Source organism: Thunnus albacares, chromosome 24, assembly GCF_914725855.1.
Source record: "Thunnus albacares chromosome 24, fThuAlb1.1, whole genome shotgun sequence".
Taxonomy (NCBI): domain Eukaryota; kingdom Metazoa; phylum Chordata; class Actinopteri; order Scombriformes; family Scombridae; genus Thunnus; species Thunnus albacares.
Genome location: NC_058129.1, coordinates 17,322,573 through 17,342,589, shown reverse-complemented (window position 1 = coordinate 17,342,589; position 20,017 = coordinate 17,322,573). Strand labels below are relative to the sequence as shown.

Below are 20,017 nucleotides of genomic sequence, written 5' to 3'. Positions count from 1 at the left end.
TCGAAGACAGAGAGAAGATAAGATTGATCTCTTTTTCTGTGTGTCTGTCCGGGCTCAACGTGAATATGTTTATTCTTGTACCTCTTGAAGAACAGGAGATAAAGATCTCAACGAGACTCTTTTAAAGTGTTTGAATAAAGGATTAAATAGATAAATAAACAACCAACGGGAGCTTGTGAGTGTCAGGAAACGCGACTAATCGATACCAGCAAACCAACACAAATCCACACCAGGATTACTGGTGTTCAGGCTCGCTTATTAAAACACATTTTTCATGATTTAACAGTCAATTATTTTACATTTTTTATACCAGATATCTCATTTTACATCTCATGTGTAAACTACATGCCCTCTTTTAGCTCTGTTATCTATATATCTGGCTCTTTAGGTGCTAAATGCTCCACTATGTTCACCAGCTAGTCTACAGCTAACTGTGTCTGTTTGCTGTTTGGAGCCTTTTATCTGAAAACAGCTGCCTGCTGCGTCCCAAAACGACGTTACCAGAGCAGCCAAACAGCTAAACAATGAGCTGAAACTCCCTATAAAGTCTGTGACTGTGGTTTTGAGGCGTAATATATAAATAAACTTTATTGTTTTTACATTTTAATTGGTCATCAGTTGGTCGTGCTCTCACCTGGTGGAAGCCGAGGAAGTCCTGGATCGTGGGGGACGTGTAGAAGACGTAACCTTCAGCCGTCACCACCAACACAAACCCGTTCAGGGCCTGAAGACCAAAACAAAAACAAAAAACACAGATTTGATCTCATCTGTTTCATCAACAATACTAACGTTCACATTAATATATATATATCCGGCACCTCACCTGAAGCAGCAGGTCTCCCTCGGAGAAGCTGACGCCGTCGATGGAGGTCACCTGGTTGGAGGGGGGCGAGGTGACGGAGGAGTTGGAGGACGGAGTCAGCGGATTTCCACCGAACATCAGGTTCCGCTCGCTGGTCCAACTGGTGCCGTTCTTGCCTTTCTTGATGGTGGCTGGAGGTCAAGAAGAAGAAAATTTGTCAGTTTTTTATATTATTTTATAAACATAGAAGAAGAATTAAAGCTTCCATATGCATTAAAACACTATATACTTTTTGAAGAGCCTGATTTGCATTGTTCGTTTTCACTACAAATAAGGAAACCACAGAAGAAGGAACCGAAAATGAGAAACAACTTTCCTCCATCCAGTGTGACAAAAAGTATTGAGAGCAAAGGTCGTGAAAGAAGTTGCCAACGTTTCAAGAATCACGGCGTCTGACGGCCATATTGGACGTTTTACAATCAGCAGATTGTTTTGTTTACGAAACTCTTAAAACATCTTCTGAATGAAAAGTGTGAAGTGAGACAAACAGAAATCTCCTCTGTCTCTTTCTATCAGGGTGGAGCCGCCTGATGCTTCCTGTCGTCTTACAACACTGTCACTCCACTCTTCCTCCTCTTCCTCTTCCTCCTCCTCTGGCAGTTATCGAGCGAGTCTCTTAATCACAGCCGAAAAACAAAAGAAAAACAACTCCCCCCCCGCCGCCCCGAGCACCTTAAAATATCCTCTCAGAGAGGAAGCAGGTGGGTTTTTTTGAGGAAAACAGTTGAAAATGATGATGGATGGATGAGGATGCATTTAAAATGAGTAAATTAGTGACATATATCTAATATTTGTGTGAATTTATACACATTTATACATAAGTATTACATCTGTAGATTTTCTTTTTGGTGTACATTTCTTGCTTTTCTGTATTATTGAGCAAACGTAGACAATCTGACATCTTTCGGTACTTTCAAGCAGCTGATCTGGACCAGCAAACATTAATGATATTACTTAAAGAAAGCTGTTGTACTATTATTATTACTACGTGATACAAGGTGGATAGCAGCAATCAAACGTACAGTACGAGTTGAGGTGTGAAGCAGTTAGAGCGGTTAAAATTCTGCAATATTTTAATACTCTAATAATCATTTTAGTGATTTATTAAGCAAAAATGCCAAATATTTGCTGTCTAAAATGAATATCTTTGGATTCTCAACTGCTGATCAGACAAAACAACACATTTAAAGACGTCACCATGACCTCTAAGAAATAATAAAGAGCATTTTTCACTATTTACTAACATTAACGACTCGCTGTCTGAAGGCATTTTTACTGTAAGAAGCGATTTTTACAGACACAGTAGCAGAAAACAAGCCTGAATGCAATAAAGCTACAAGATAAACTGGCGTTTAGGTGGAAGAGACTCAAAGTCAGCGGAAAATCGATGATAGAGATGATGTGCTGAAAGGTTTTCTAGGAAATGTAGGAATTCACTGAAGAAGTGAGCGGACTGAACGACTGAAAAAAGAGATTTTTCTCAATAATTACTGAACCGAACACCACAAATTGATTATAGAGAGTGTAACTAAGCAGGAAGATCTGATGGGATTTTTTACACTTTCATTGCTTAGGGTTAGGGCGTCGGGGGTTAGGGTTAGGGCATCAGGGCATTAGGGTTAGGGCGTCGGGGGTTAGGGTTAGGGCATCAGGGTTAGGGTTAGGGCATCAGGGCATTAGGGTTAGGGCATCAGGGCATCAGGGTTAGGGTGTCAGGGCGTTAGGGTTAGGGTTAGGGCATCAGGGTTAGGGCGTCAGGGCATCAGGGTTAGGGTTAGGGCATCAGGGCATTAGGGTTAGGGTGTCAGGGCGTTAGGGTTAGGGCATCAGGGTTAGGGCGTCAGGGCGTTAGGGTTAGGGTTAGGGCATCAGGGTTAGGGCGTCAGGGCGTCAGGGTTAGGGTTAGGGCATCAGGGCATTAGGGTTAGGGTGTCAGGGCGTTAGGGTTAGGGCATCAGGGTTAGGGTTAGGGCATCAGGGCATTAGGGTTAGGGCATCAGGGCATCAGGGTTAGGGTGTCAGGGCGTTAGGGTTAGGGCGTCAGGGTTAGGGCGTCAGGGCGTTAGGGTTAGGGTTAGGGCATCAGGGTTAGGGTGTCAGGGCGTTAGGGTTAGGGCATCAGGGTTAGGGTTAGGGCATCAGGGCATTAGGGTTAGGGTGTCAGGGCGTTAGGGTTAGGGCATCAGGGTTAGGGTTAGGGCATCAGGGTTAGGGTGTCAGGGCGTTAGGGTTAGGGCATCAGGGTTAGGGTTAGGGCATCAGGGTTAGGGTGTCAGGGCGTTAAGGTTAGGGCGTCAGGGCGTTAGGGTTAGGGTCAGGGCATCAGGGTTAGGGTGTCAGGGCGTTAGGGTTAGGGCATCAGGGTTAGGGTTAGGGCATCAGGGCATTAGGGTTAGGGTGTCAGGGCATCAGGGTTAGGGCGTCAGGGTTAGGGTTAGGGCATCAGGGTTAGGGTGTCAGGGCGTTAGGGTTGTTTAAGGGTTAGAGGTTAGGGTTGTTTAAGGGTTAGGGCGTCAGGGTTATGGTTGTTTAAGGGTTAGGATTAGGGTTAGAGGTTAGGGTTAGGGTTGTTTAATTCAAAGTAAAACAATCCCACATGTCATCTTCCATCCTGAAGCCTTTTATGGTCTAACCAGTGCTTGAATTGGACCAGTACTCACTTGATTTCTGTCCAGTTGAATACTTATTATTCAGGGCAGCCACTTTCTGTAGGTTTCTGAAGTACTTATTGCAAGAATCAGGCAATATAAGACCTCAAACAAGCTGCGAGAAGAGTCAGAAACGTAAATAATTTTTCGTGCAGGCTATTCAGGCTGCAGGTTTGTTTGTACTGGCACCATTTTTTTACACCAATTCAAGCACTGGGTTTGAAATTCAGAGCTTCAGAGTATCTGCAGACTGACACCAGCACAACACAGTGCATGGAGGCTGGCTCAGCCCTGTCCTTGTTAAAAAACTCCAGGTCAAACGAGGATAACAGGCAGAGCCACAAAATTACCCGTTGGCCTCGGCGTTTTTCGCCTGTGGAGCGGACACAGCAGGGAGGCAGCCATTTTGGAAGACGAGACTCATGTGAAGTGGTCGACGAAAAAGGCCTCAAGACGCTGACGGGAGGGGGGAGGGGAAGACTCGATCGATCTGAATCGAGCCGGTTTGGTAACAGCAGTCGTGGATGCGGAGGAGGTTTGTTCCTAAATGGGATCGCCACCGATGGAAACACGCAACAAAACGACCATAAAGCATTTCATGTTAAATTTAAAGATACTGGATAATGATAATACTGGATATTTTAGATTATAAGTTTCCCCTTTAGAAAACAAACATCCCCTTTTCTCTGCTGTGATTATATATGATGATATATATGAAAAAAACAGACAAATAAAACTGGATTTTTGGAGTTTTGTTCAGGTTTTACCCTGAAAAAAGAGTCTGTTTTTGCACTATAACGTGTATATGACATTGATTTTGCACATATTGTAAATACTTAGTGAATATGGGTGTATATGTACTATTTGTATGTATATATGTAACTGTAAACACTGCTTCTTTTCAAACTTTAATGTTCAAGAAAATTTTTACAGTAGGTTTTTGGGTGACTAAATGGTGATTTTTACCCGTTGTACCCTTTTTATTTTACTTTAAATGAACTTAAAGTGAAGTTTTTTCACATAATCAATGTTTAACTCTTTGAAATTTAAGTCTTCACTTGCTCGAAAGAACCTAAAATTGGCCACAGGGCAGCTGGTAACTGGTGAGATGTAAAATACAGAAAATTGAGGGTTTCTAAATGCGGTCATCTGTTTAAGTTATAATCCTGCTTTGACTAAACGATCGCTGACATGAAGAAGTGGAGAAGAAGTATTTGAGTTATTAGTTATTTTAGGGCTGGTTTCCACCGAATCAGCCGTGTGACGGAGGTGAAACGTTGACTTTTGAGTGTGAGTTTCTGGATTTATAGATGTTTGAGAATAAAACCCGTGATTTTAAAACCATAATGAATCTGAAAGCTTTGAGGAACTTGTCATTTCTAATCATACGTGATCACTGACACATTTGTTCCACTATTTCTGCTTATTAATGTAGTGAACGATGATTTTACAGTATATTTTGTCCACTATTTGATAAAATAGAGAGGCTAGTATATTGTGGTTCTGGTTGACTTTCAAAGATCTGGTCATAGACTGATCCTATTAAAACCAAACAGTCCTCGTCTTGTTCGAGCGTTTCAACACGTTTCTCAACGCAAAACAAGCGTACCCTTCTCAGCCTGATATGAACTCAGAGCTCGTGCCGACGAGGAAACGACTTTGAAAATTCCCAAATCGACGGAGGAGCAGCAGCAGCACTGCCGGGGACGTTGGCAAAGCAACGATATCCTGAGTTTTTTTTCCAGCAATGTAGGGAATAGTCTGTGATTAAACTGCAGCTGTTCTCACAGAGTGAATGACATTAAAATGTGAAGTTGATGCTACTGGTGAACATTTTGTTGGTTGCTTTTGGCTTTAAAATCTCTAGGATGTTCATATTAGTTTAGTTTCTGCAACTAACAGTTAATTTTATTGTCGATTCATCTGCATTTTGTTAATAAAATGTTGGAAAAAGTTAAATTTCCCAATGCAGCATCTTTAAATACATATGTTTTTAATTCATCCATCAGTCTAACCCAAAGATGTTCTCTTTTGATTTTCAAATCCTGAAAAATTACTGAAATTATTAATCAATTGTCAAAATTTTAGCTCCATACTGGTGACACAAGTGCCAAATTTCATATCATATCTAGTTTTAAAGTAAATTAAAGGAATAATTCCACATTTTGGGAAATACTTTGCTTGTTTATTGTGCTTTTTTCAAAACCATTACTTATATCTTGGTATTAGAGGGTATATCCGTACCTTGACGGTGCCGTATCTGGTTTTGTTTTGTTTTTCTTAATGTGCAATATCTGAAGGGCTGCACCCTGAAAGTTGAGCTGAGTCGACTCGCATTTTGTCAGTCGTAAACTTTTACAGTCTTGTCTCTAAATGACCTGAATACATCACTGAGATGGAAACAAGAGCGATGATGGAAAGACTGTCAAATGCAGTGAAGTCGGCTTTTTAAACATAACAGCGTCTCTACCGTCTAGTATCGACTCTTCAGCTGACAGCAGCCAATCAGGAGAGAGAGAGACGCTCCGTGTTTCACTTGGATTTTATGACTGAACTAAAACCAGGACGCACTTTTTATTCCTCTGATTGTGTGGAAATCTGAAGTCTGAAACAGTTTCTGCACTGATTTAACAAAGCTAGCTGCTTGTTTCTAGTCTCTAGGCTTTATATTTACTGTGCAGATATGAGAGTTTTATTGATCTTTTCATCTAATTCTAAGCAACAAAACTACTAAGCAAATTACTCCATTAACTTGTGTGAAGGACGCTTTGCAGCTACATGTTGTTGTGACACGGTTGGGTCGGATGAATGAAACAAGCACAAAGACGGGTTAATGCCATGAAAACACTTTGTACATAGAAACAGACGTGCCGGGGGGGGAGAGATTACAGTTTGGTTAAAGCCACAAAAGTACCCACAGAAACAGATAATTTGAGATGTGCCACAACAGCCTGGTACAAAGACGAGAACACGCCGAGGGAACAACCAAACCAGATGGGTTGGTTAAACACACCAAAGCACAAAAGGAAGAAAATGTACCAGTGGCTAAAGCTGGGCACACACTCTTTAAATATGAGTTTCCAGGTGGCGATACATTTCAGAAGTTTAAGTTTTATATCAAAGAACACACCCTCGAGCTGCGGCAGGAAATCCAAATCATGTGGGTATTTGGAAAAGCCAACATTACCGTTTCTAACCAAACTATGAGCGTATAACTGAAACCACGAGTGGCTAGTTTGATCAGAGACGTATGAAGGGAAGAGTTATGGAACAGTTGGTGCAAAAACCAAAATGCACCGAATAGCCAAAAGAGCTAGTTTGGATAGAGACAACATTAAAAAAAAAAAAGACAGAGAAAAAAGATTGTTCTTGTTGGTAAGAGGCATAAATCAGCTCGTTAAACCAACAGAGATCAAAGAATGTGTCAATTCCCCAGACAGAGATGTTTGAGGATGGCCACCCTGCAAGCTAAGAGGAAGAAAATTATATTACTGATGCAATAACGGCAATTAAACGAACATAAAACAGAATGAAAAAGAGTCGAAATGACACAATAAAGGAAATATTGTTTATAAAAAAATAGACGAGCGAGATAAAAGAGCTGACAGTGGATGTTTTAGATGAAGTCTGACTGGAATATTATGAACGTAAATGAAGCCAAATGCTGACTGTAAATGTGTAAACAAAAGTGGTTTCCTACAGAGTTTGTTTCTATCTTGACAATTTAGATTTTATAGGGTTGTATTGTCTACTTTTCCTTCATTTTATGAGTATATTAGTGTATATATATGGCTTGTTTTGTGTTTTTTTTTTCTTGTTTTATTGATCAATATGATTTTATAGTGTTTGTTTTATTGCAGGAAGACTAGCAAGCAGTTTGTGGAAGCTAATTGGGATCTAAATAAAGACAAAATGAGTGCTAAATTACAGTGAAATGAGCATAAAAAGCTCATATACTGCATAATAATTTATCTTTATGCTTTTTTTAATATTGTATTTATTCCTCGCACAGCCTGCTGCACGTTTATATCGTACTGCAGTAACTGTATTTTTTATTTTTTCTGTCCAGGGAATACAAATGAAATAAAAAACTGCCTTTTTGCAAATTCTGGCTAATATATCTTCAACTTTATTGTCATTAAACAGTAAATAATTAAGCACAGATTCACTTTTCTTTCAGTAATTCTTGCAGCTCTGACAGATGCATAAAAAAAAAAAAGCTGCACACGGTTTAAACAAGCCGTCTACAAATGATGATTGGTTACCTTCTTACCTGCTCTGACACTATAAATCTGGTAATTTCTCATCTTGTGTTGTGTAATGTGTCAACGTGTGAGCTTAAGTAACAGCTTCATCTTAAAAAACAGACTTCTCCTCATGTATAATCCCATGATCCTTTGCTCTCACCGCCTCTCCTTTTTTTTTTGCAGGGGGGGAGTTTTCCCCTCCTGTGTCATGCCAAAATGTTTTACAGCTCCCTCGGCATGCTCTGCACGGCGTTTAACATGATTTATGGCAAAACACAACAGCGCCAATTGATTTCATGCACTCTCACATTTCATGAATTTGAATAGCGAATCCTCCTCTCTCTCTCTCTCTTCTGCCGGCCTACAGCTGTGTTTCACTGCTTCACGCTTCCATCCAACCTGAGTAGGTGCTTTTTCTTTTTTTTTCAAGTTTATTTATCCAGAAAAAGATTTTGCTGAGCACACTCTTTCTCAGCAACGCCCTGCTTCACTGCAGCAGCATTATGAAGACTCCTAACTAAGCCTGGGTGATAAAACGATAACGATAAGTACCAACGACGGACATTTCATTGATAGAAATAAGAATAAGTGTTTGCTTAAATGCATTCAATTGCAAACAGCCGAGAAAAAACACAACGAATATGCAAAGTTCCCCAAGCGTGCATAAACAGCCTATCATATCCCTTGATAATGGCGCGAGCTACGAGCAACATGCAGACAGCCAATCATTGAACAGATGTTCGACATGTGACACAACAACAGAAACAGCGTGGAGGGTTAGGGAGTGAGAAGACCTTTTTTTCTCCTGGTCTTTATTAAAAATAAGTCATTAAAAGTTATTGATATCAACTGAAATGAAACACACGAACACGGCAGCTAGCAGCTAGTTAGCATAGCTAGCGTCATTTAGCATAGCCGCGCTGTGCTTTGTATGTCTCAGCTTTAACAGCACCGTGCTAAGCAGGTGACAGGTGTGTTAACGTCGTCTGTGTGCTCTGTAAAACGTCACACAGCTGACGGACCATTAGCCTAGCATGCTAATCCTACATAAACAAATGGATATCCATGTGTTTACGTATGTTTTCTCTGTAATAACAAAGTACGTATTACTTTGTTATTACAGCGAGACCATATGTAAACATATAGATGAGGCCATATGTAAACATATGGATATCCATATGGTACCCAACCCTACTCAAATGTCTGGTTTTGCTCCAACAACCCAGAGAGATTCAGTTTACTGTCACGGAGGATTTAAGAAACCAGAAAATATTCACGTTTGAGAAGCTGGAATCAGAGATTTCCTTCTTTTAAAAAAATGACTCCCATTGATTAATCATTGCAGCTCTATTTCAAACAAACAACTCTGTGGTCAGAGGACTTTTCCACATATCTAAATGTTTTCCAAGCGAGGTTTCTTTTTACCAAAACTCCATCAAAGGGTTTCAGTCGTTTCTCCTTCCTCTCTGACTGAAGGTGCAGTGAAATCGACCTGCGTGTTGCAGCGATGGAAATAAAAAAACCTGCAGACTCTCGATGTCATCGTGACATCTGGTTTGACATCCTCTCTGTAACCTGACTGCGCTCAAACATTCCTTCATAATAATAAGGAATGATAATCGGCGCTTAACAGGGATCATCTTACAGACAAATATAATTTCTCGACACATGACACATGAGGACTCTAAATTTAGACTTCGCCCACCTGGAAAAAGTGACATTTAAGGCGATAAAACTGGACAGGCTGGTCCTTTTGTCGCCTAAATGAGAAACTTTTACACATTTTGTAGGACTGACAAGTGCAAATATGAAACAGATACATAACAAAAGCAATATGTGGTGTGTGTGTGTGTGTGTGTGTGTGTGTGTGTGTGTGTGTGTGTGGGGGGGGGGGGGGGGGGGGGGGGGGGTTGTTAACAGATACTCAGTAAAGATGTATGTTACCCAAAACTAGACACAAGAATTCTCAAGAGTGTACGTCTTTGTCTTCGGTTTCACTGTTGCCTTAGTGTGGTTTTGGTGTAAGTGTGTGTGACTACAATGTGTGTGTGTGTGTGTGTGTGTGTGTGTGTGTGTGTGTGTGTGTGTGTGTGTGTGTGGAGGGGGCGGGGGGGCGGGGGGGGCATCTGCCCGGGCATGCTCAGAGTTAAGGCCTCTAACACACTCATAGCCGGAGGCGATCTGATTTAGTGGTTCAGCGTCTCAGTGCAGCAACAATGAGCTATTTTAGTTGTAACAAGAAGAAGAAGAAGAAGAGGGTGAGACAGAAGTTTGAATAAGATGAGGAAGAAGAAGTGAAATAGAGAGAAAAAGGTACAAACATAGAACGTGTGAAACACAGGAAGTTAGACGTTAGATTAAAAAGGAAATGCACGAAAGGAAGTGTGATTTTTAAGAAAGATCGGACAAACAAATTGACAAACTAAATGAATAAATGGCTTACACGATAAATAAATTAATAAATAATGTCTGCAAAGAAAAAATACAACCACAGAGGACCGCCGTAGGTGTCCTGGGGAACTCCCGCCCCCCCCCACCAGCCAACGTCGGGGTTTAATAAGGAACAGCTGACTCCTACCAACTGGCAGAGCCCTCGTAAAACAAGAGAAACCCTCAAAACTACCACCACCCCCTCAACCTCTTCTTCTTCTTCTTCTTCTATGGTTTCATAATGAAAGGGGGCTCCCTGGGGCACTCAACCCGCCTAATCCCCCATCTTCATTTAGGATACTGTAAACTTTTTCTACACACAACCAGCAATCAGTTCTTTAAACAGACATAGTGCTCAGATTTTCACCTTTATGGGGCTGTAAAGAACGATTAATGTCTTGTTTTGCTGTATTAACAATAAAAAACCCAAATAAATGAAGTTTAATAGCATGTATGACACATAAAAGCTTCAAATCCTCACATTTGAGAAGCTGCAACCAGTAAATAATTGGCATTTTTCCTTAAAAAGTCATCAAAACAGTAAGTTTCTAACTGATTAATCGTTGCTTTTCCTCCTTTGTTTTCTTCACTGGTGTTTAATTCTGGTATAAACTAGACCTGCAACAATTAGTCAAGTAATAAATTAGTTGCCAACTATTCTGATTATAGTTTTGAGTCATTTTTTAATAAAATAAAAGCATAAATTCTCTGATTCCAGCTTCTTAAATGTGAATATTTTCTGGTTTCTTTAGTCCTCTGTGACAGAAATATCTTTGTGTTTTACTGTAGACAAAACAAGACATTAGAAGACGTCCATCTTGGACTTTTGGAAACATTTTTCACCATTTTCTGACATTTTCTGGACCGAACAACTAATCTACTCGTTAAGAAAACAGTTTTTAGTTGCATCTTTCCTTTTTAAAAGAGGAAATCAACCAAGACAGTAAATCCGCAGCTCGATGATGAGCTGTAAAGCTTCGTAAAGCTGATGATCCTCAGTCGTTTACACAGTGTCATTTCATACATTGTTATTATAAAAATATCCATTATAGTAAATTTGAGTCATTACAGCTTCCTGTAGATGCTGACAAAAGAACCTTTGAAGAAGCTCCTTTTCTTTTTTCTGGGTGCACTCACTGACCCCGTCATCCAAACCCTGGTACATGAAATCATTTTAGGCTGGTGCAACCCTCAAACCACCACCTCCTCTCTCTCTCTCTCTCTCTCTCTTTCTATCATATTTGCGAACACGCCCCTCCACGTCCCTCCATCTCCCAACACCCCTCTCTTAAGCACTTTGCGGTTTCTCTCGACTTTGAAACCCAAGAGCTGAATGGAGTCATTGTTCTCCATCTCCCCCCTTTGGACTGCAGGATGGCGGGGCGGCGGCGGCAGCAGCAGCAGCAGCAGCAGCGGTGGTGGTTGGTGGTGGTGGTGGCGGCGGCGGCGGCGGTGGGGTGACAGGAGATCGGCATCACTGACACTCATGCTCTCTCTCTCTCTCTTTCTTTCTTTCTTTCTTTCACTCAGTCTTGCTCTCTCTCTCTCTCTCTCTCTCTCTCTCTCTCTCTCTCTCTCTCTCTCTCTCTGATCCTCTCGCTGCAGGTTTGGACATGAAGGAACGGCGAGGACTTTGCGAAAGTACAGAAAAAGCCTTGTCTGGTTTGGAAATTGAGACGGGTTTCAGATTCAAAGTGCTTCTTCTCCGTTTGGCCCCCTTCCCTCCCTCCTTTTATTTTTTTTTTCAGCTTTAAATCACCCCCCTGTGTTTTTTAACATGTATCATCTGTTGTTGGATGTGTGGAGTTTCCTGTTATGTTACTGTCCCTTTGATCAACAGCTATTTTTTTTTTTCAATTTGGCAAACACAAAGGACAGACCACATGTAACATACACTAGAGAATGACAGCGTCTGACCATTAGGGGGTGCTGGAATAAGCAACACCCCCCTGAATAAGCCATATTTCACCTCGACTTATAACTTTTAAAGCATTTATTAGCCTCATTTATTCATGAATAAACAGTTTACTTTTATAAAAGGCTGTTTTAGTTCAGGTTAGTGGTTTTTATTTATTTTATTTTGAAATTTTTTTGAAAGATAAGAAATACTAGTAATGATAAGAATCCTCAGGAATTTGTTTCATTCGTGGAACAAGCTGTCAGAAATTCCTGTTAGTTAATTTGGGCAAACAGCTGCATCATAAACAGAAACACTAGCAGAGCAGCATTAAGGCTAAAAACAACCCATAATACAACACTCCACAGGACAGCTGCTAACATCCAGAAAACATCATGTAATACATCATATTCAAGCCAAAACTGTGTGTATTAAGTGTCTTTTATGCAGCAAACTCCTTTATTCCAAGATAATTTCCTCCTTCACTCTTAAATCTTACAAAGTCTGGATGGTGAACTCTAAAAAAAAAAGCAGCTTTCACACTAATCTTGACATGTTCTCATCCGTCACGAGGCGTCTCTGTGGCTTAAAGCCTCGACGCTGAGCTGGTCTGACACTAATGTTTCATCTTGTTTACTCAACGTTTAACTTCTTTTCTTCCTGTTCTGTTGTCGTTAGCGCCACTTCCTGCTCTGCGGTTAAAAGTCTCACTTTGATAACCACAACTATCTCACTGGTAAACACGCCCAAGTGGCCAGGCCCAGAGAGACGGAGCGGTAAACAACCACCAACGATCCCCGCTAACCACCATTATCATCATCATCATCATGTATATGAACCTGTGTTATTCTAACATGAGAGGGACGCTCGGTGTCGTGTTGCAGAGTTGTTGTTTTTTTTTTTATAGACGTGTGTCTTCAGGATGAGTAGTAACTTTTTAGTGCAGTCATTCAGCTGCAGGCCTGAAGCTGAATGATGATTCCTGCTGTCAGTCGTTTCCTGGAATAATCCGTCAAAATGTGGAGCGTCTACACACACACACACACACACACACACACACACACACACACTACAGAGACATCTCAGACACTGAAATGACACACTCACTCACTGCTCCAGCCCTGAACCTGCTTCTTTTCCTAAGACAACGCTAACCTTTGACCCCCCTGGCATGCTACGATAAGGGCTGAGTCTGGAGGAGACATCTCAGCGTTTACATTCCTTCCGTCTGAGCGGCAGGTCACCCTCGGGTGCCTCCGCTGATACTGCGCACGACCCAACCACACCCTCACGCCCACGCTCGCTCGGATCGTACCCGGTCGGCTTAACCGAGGGCGGCAGCGGCGGCGTGAGGAGTTTATCTCGTCCTGTTTTTGTGGGAAGAAAACACAGTTGGCAGAAGGTTCGTCGCTGAAGGATTTAGTTTAAGTGTCTCGTTTAGTCGACGCTGCTCCTCAGAAGAAGTTCAAGTTCAAGTTGCTTTAAAGGACAATAAAACACACACAGATACATTTATACAGTAAGAACGACAGGACACTTTACTATGACTCCCCCTTTTTTAGCATTTATAATCAGTGTATAAACAACTATAATATAAGCAGATATAAGTGTTTATTAATGTATAACCACACATACATGGAGGCTGCTGTATAAACAGGAGAAGATATGATTTTTGACAAATACTGCACATTAATAAACACTTAAAATCTGCTTATATCTGCTTATAACTGTACAGATGTTTATTAAAAGTTTATATGCTGCTTTTAAATGTTAAATAGGAGGTTCAGCAGAATGCTACAGCTGGATAATCTGGCTTTACTGACTTATTTTTCACACAGAAGTCTGTCTAGATTTGTAACAGACTAGTAAAAAGCTTTTGTCACTGAACATTATGAAGCATTTTAAACCAATGAGGACGAATAAAACGTAGTTTCAGGTCTGTGTGAAACCGAAAAAAGTAGCTGCAGTTATGAGCAAAAAAACGTTAATCATCAAGCCAGTAATGAAAACATGGAACATGATTGATGCTTTCCTGCTTCCTCTTCAATGTTTATAGAATTTTTCTGCACATTTGGTGAGTAAGAAATCAAAAATCTACCGTCGTACTGACATGTTCTGTGTTATGAACCCTGTTAAAAGACACATTTAATCTGGATTTTAACACTTAGGACAGATAAAAAAAAAGAATAGATAGTGTTCTTCTATCTGGCGAGGTGTCATTATTCATTCAGCTTTCATTTTTAGAAAAGAAAAAATACTACAAATATATTCTGAAATAACATCTCAGTGCCCTCGAGCGGTGGAGTCAGCTGCTGACAGCGAACGTGACAAATGGCTTTTTTATCCCTGTGAACTGATCGCTGGTAGAGAAACAAAAACACGCTGCTAAAACAAGAAAAGTGAAACCACAGAAACTAAACTGACAACTTCTTTTAATCCTTTGTTTTCCATCCAAAAAGTGACAGATCGAATAATTAGGTCATTTTCAAGCAGAGAGAAGCAGATCACACACAGCGGAGTTTGGCAACACATCACCCCCCCCCACCCCACTCCCCCCCCCCCCCCCCCCCCTCCCCTCCACCACCCTCCCAAAAAAAAAAAAAAAAGCAGAAGGTCACGACGTTGATCTCCACCCACGATGGCGAATAAACACAGGAAGGAAATAAAGAAAAGAAAGAGCTAAAAGAAAAAAGTAAAAGAAAAAAAAAAACGTCTTGATGTTCAGGAAGGTGCTTTATTCGCTTCAACACAACTGATGGAAATGCGGCTAATTTGCAGTAGTTGCTGTTTACTTTCAAATGAACTCTCTTCCACACACACACACACACGCATTAACCCCTGCACGCACACACACACACACACACACACACACACACTCAGCCTCGCGTGCGAACTTTCAACCTCCGGCATCCTGAGCTGAGAAAGGAGAGGAAGGAGGCCGGCGGAGGAAAAGACGAGGAGAGAGAGAGAGAGAGAGAGAGAGGGGGAAACATTTAGTATGATTATTGTGTGAGTTTGTGCGCACACACACACACACACACACACACACACACACACACACACACGGTGGCGACAGCTGCCAAAGCGTCTGATATGCCTTCGCTGGCTTTTGAATGGTTTGCATGATTACATGTTCTCCAATTTTGAGCTGCTAAATGTTATTATACAGTAGATACTGATGAGGGGGGAGGAGAGGAAGGAGGGGAGGAAGGGGAGGAGGAGGAGGGGCTGATGGGAAATAAAAGGAGGAGGAGGAGGAGATACTGGAAAGGGAGGTAGAAGGTGGTGGGACCAGGAGGAGGGAGATGGAAAAAGACGTGAAGAGAGGAGAGAGGAGGTGATTTTGTAAAAGATGGAGGATAGAAATCGGAGGAGGAGGGAGAGGAGGTGGGAGGAAGATGGAAACAGGAGGCAGGTAAAGAGGTGGAACGAGGAGGAGGTGACGGATATTTTGTAGGGAGGAGGGAGGAGGTGTAAGGAGGGGACAGAGATGGACACAAGACGGATGTAAAGTGAGGTAGGACGAGGAGGAGGAGGAGGAGAGTGTGGGAGGAAGAGGAGGTGAAGGACATTTTTTAAAAGGAGGAGGAAAGGAGGAAGTGGAGGAGGTATAAAGTGGAGGGCAGAGAGAGGAGACGGCAGGAGGAGCAGGACTGGAAACAGAAGGGAGGTAGCAGGAGGAGGTGGAGATTATAAAAAGGGAGAGGAAATAAATGGTAGTATAGGCAAGGAGGAGACGGTGGGAGGAAGAGGAGGTGGGGGAGGCGGAGGAGGTATAAAGTGGAGGGCAGAGAGGGGAGGTAGGTGGGAGGAAGTGGAGGACGGAGATGGGAACAGAAGGGAGGCAAAGTGAAGAGGAATGAGGAGGAAAGATAAGGTGGAAGAGACATGAAAGGAGGAGGTGGAGATTACAAAAGAGGGAGGAGAGAAGCAGAAGTAGGACAAGGAGAAGAGGGAGGGAGGAAGAGGAGGTCAAAGAGGAGGACAGAGACGGAAACAGGATGGAGGTAAAGTGAGGTGGAACGGGGAGGAGGTGAAGGATATTTTGTAAAAGGAGGAAAAGAACTGCGAGTAGGAAGAGGTGGTGGAGGAAGAGAGACAGTAGGAGGAGGCATAAGGTGAAGAAGGTGGAGGAAGAGGAGGACAGAAGTGGAAACAGAAGGGAGGTAAAGGGAGGGGGAGTGGAGGAGGAGGAGGCATAAGGTGAATGACAGAGAGAGGAGGTGGGGGGGGGGAGGATAGAGATGAAAACAAAAGAGAGGTAAGGTGAGGATATTTTGTAAAAGGAGGAAAGAAATGGGAGGAGGAGGAAGAGGAGGAGGGGAGGGGGAGGGGGAGGTGTAAAGTTGAGGGCTGGAGGAGGATGAAAAGGAGGACAGAGATGGAAACACGGGAGGAGTGATGAGGAGTTTTGAAAGGATTTTGTAAAAGGGGGAGGAAAGGAGGTGGAGGACAGAGAGAGGAGGTGGAGGAGGACAGAGATGGGAGGTGAAGTGAGGTGAAACGATGAGGAGGTGAAGTATATTCTGTAAAAGGAGGAAAGAAACAGGAAGAGGAGGCGTACTGCGGAGGACAGAGAGAGGAGGTGGGAGGAAGTGGGTGTAGGAGGACAGAGATGGGGTGTAAAGTATATTTTATAAAAGGATGACGGAAATGGGAGGAGAAGGATGTGGAGGTGCACAGTGGAGGAGGACAGAGAGAGGAGGTAGAAGAAAGAGGAGGTGGAGGAGGACAGAGACGGGAGGTAAAGTGAGGTGAAACGATGAGGAGGTGAAGTATATTTTATAAAAGGTGGAAAGAAATGTGAGGAGATGGAGGAGGTTTAAAGTGGAGGATAGGACAGAAAGGTGGAGAGAGGAGGTAGAGGGGTGTACGGAGGCGGAGGAGGAGGAGGAGGAGGTGAAGAAGAAGGAGGAGGAGGAGGGGGGGGGGTACAGCAACAACCAGTAATCTGCGATGGAGTTTGAAGCATTATGTAGCTCCGGTGCTCTTATCGCTGTCGTGCCATGAAGCCATTGAGGACAGGAAACCACCCCCCGACACACACACACACACACACACACACACACACACACACACACACACACACACACACACACACACACACACACACACACTCACACACATACACACATACACACACACACACACACACACACACACACACACACACACAGCTCAGTAATCAAGATTGGAAGTGGGAGTAAAGGTTTTTTTTTTTGTTGTTTTTGTTTTTTTTGTAAGCAAACATCCGTCTTCAACGAACCTGATTGTTAAAAAAAAAAAAAAAAACGTATAAATTTAAACAACAGAATCATCATTATCACACTTTCTGTTTCTCTTCTCGCTCCGTAAAAAAACATTTCAGCGTTTTTCTACCAAACGCTGAAACTCCGGAGATGAATAAAACCTCCAGAAAAAAAAAAAAAAAAAGTCAAGAATTTGCCAGAAATAATAACCTCGCTCCCATTTCAAACTCTCTCTTCACCTCCGTCTCATTCACTCCTCGCTGTAACACTTTGTCTCGGTCGTGATTATGCAGAAACATGGCGGCAGGTTCCAGGAGGAGGTGGTGCAGTTGTTATTATTGCTGGTGGCAGCTGTAATTTTAATCCAGTAAATCCTTATTAGCAGCAGAGATCCAGCAGAGATCTGAACATGTACAACTCTGATGTGTTTTCAAGCTTATTTTACATTATTTGGCGCTTCTGAAAAGATCTTTATCGGAGGAGTTTGGTCCCAGTGAGTTGTTGTTTTGATGCGTCAGTAATCAGTAGTTTTTGTGGTTTGAGGTGCCTGATTTTTATCTAACCATCTTTCTTGCACATCTGTTGCTTCTCCCACATCTGAGCGGTTTTTATGTAAACATCTGAAACTCAACAGAAGATCGGTTTCAGTCTGTTTTCCCTCCAAAATAAAATGCATTCAGAGTGGATTAAAAAAAATGTATTAAAAAAAAGTGAAGAAATTATTGTAAATCAGGTGTTTTACTGGTCAGTGAACTGGTGAGTTAATAAACCAGTGAATCAGTCAACAAACCAGTCTGTCATAAACAAGTCGGTTCATTGGAAAACCAGTGTAGTGTAGTAAACCAGTTAGTCAGTAATCCAGTCGGTAAATCAGCCATTCATTCACTAAGAAAACCAGTCACTTAGTACACTGGTAATCAGCAAACTATTTGGTGAAATAACCAGTCAGTCAGTAAACCAGTTAGTCAGTTGCTCAGTAAGTCAGTCACTCCGTCAGTCAGCGATTCAGTCATTAAACCAGTCAGTCAGTCAGTAAACCATTCAGTGAATCACTCAGTGATCCAGTCATTAAACCAGTCAGTGATCCAGTCAGCGATTCAGTCATTAAACCAGTCAGTGATCCAGTCAGTGATTCAGTCAGTAAACCAGTCAGTCAGTCAGTAATTCAGTCATTAAACCAGTCAGTGATTCAGTCATTAAACCAGTAAGTCAGTCAGTGATTCAGTCATTAAACCAGTCAGTCGGTCAGTCAGTCATTAAACCAGTAAGTCAGTCAGTGATTCAGTCATTAAACCAGTCAGTCAGTCAGTCAGTCAGTCATTAAACCAGTCAGTCAGTCAGTCAGTCATTGATCCAGTCAGTGATCCAGTCAGTGATCCAGTCATTAAACCAGTCAGTCAGTCAGTCAGTCATTGATCCAGTCATTAAACCAGTCAGTCGGTCAGTCATTAAACCAGTCAGTCAGTCAGTGATTCAGTCAGTAAACCAGTCAGTCAGTCAGTCATTAAACCAGTCAGTTGGTCAGTCATTAAACCAGTCAGTCGGTCAGTCAGTAAACCAGTCAGTCAGTGATCCAATCAGTCAATCAGTCAGTAAACCAGTCAGTCCGTCATCGATTCAGTCAGTAAACCAGTCAGTCCGTCAAGGATTCAGTCAGTGATTCAGTCATTAAACCAGCCAGTCAGTCAGCGATCCAGTCAGTAAACCAGTCAGACAGTACCTGGCAGGCGTTGGGCCCAGCCTGGCGGTCTGTTTGTAACCCTGCACGCTGACTGACAGGCGCACTCAGCAGCAGACAGGCTCGGCCGGCAGCCAGCAGAGTTGCGTGTAAAGAGTTTATTTAGACAAGAGAGCGAGAGGGAAAGAGGAGTAGGAGGGCTGGATGTTCAAAGATGTTTTGTTCAGGCCTGAGGGATCATTTCTACTGCAGAGAGAGAAGACAGGAGGGCTCACTCCTGTCAGAACTCAAGAACCAAACCAAAGAAAGAAAAGTTACAACAAAACCAGAGGAGATGACCAGATCGAATCTTATATAAACTACGCGTGTGTGTGTGTGTGTGTGTGTGTGTGTGTGTGTGTGTGTGTGTGTGTGTGTGTGTGTGTGCAGCCAACTACAGTTTACACAGCACTAATACACACACACGGTACATTAATTTAAACACATATAAATGTAAACAAGCATGCAGCTGCACACACATGCATACACACACTCAAGATGTACAAACATGCAGTAAAAAAACAACATACATCCATGCAAAAAACAAATGTGCGAACATACCGCACATACATGACGTTATTAGATTACGTAAAATGTGTGTTTAGTGGGAAATACATGCACAGAAACACACATACAAGTGAAAAGAATGTAAGTACACACACCCAAAAAACTGGCTGATGACTGACTGATGTGCTCTGTTCCTGGCAGAGAGGTGTGTGTGTGTGTGTGTGTGTGTGTGTGTGTGTGTGTGTGTGTGTGTGTGTGTGTACTTTACATGGAAACACATCAGAGGAGTTGGCTGGATTTAATCTGTTTTCTGCTGTGTGTGTGTGTGTGTGTGTGTGTGTGTGTGTGTGTGTAAGTGTGTGTGTGTCTGATCATGTCTGAGTGATAAGTTTCCTCTCTCACTTTTTATCTCCCTTCACCTTATTCTCTCTCTCTCTCTCTCTCTCTCTCTCTCTCTTTC

General features: G+C 42.2%; 2 protein-coding genes across 3 annotated transcripts in view; both read right to left on the bottom strand.

Annotated features, from left to right (window-relative positions):
- The window catches only part of LOC122976244, a 1,153,509-nt gene that overhangs the window by 895,193 nt on the left and 238,299 nt on the right, over nt 1-20,017 (bottom strand). The window lies entirely within an intron of this gene.
- The window catches only part of LOC122976247 (aryl hydrocarbon receptor-like), an 85,006-nt gene that overhangs the window by 18,646 nt on the left and 46,343 nt on the right, over nt 1-20,017 (bottom strand). For both annotated transcript variants that reach the window (XM_044344628.1, XM_044344627.1), the window contains 2 exons: nt 824-993; nt 635-724 (listed from right to left, as the gene is read on the bottom strand). In XM_044344628.1, coding sequence (XP_044200563.1) covers nt 635-724; nt 824-993 — 260 coding nt within the window. The remainder of the gene's footprint in view (nt 1-634; nt 725-823; nt 994-20,017) is intronic.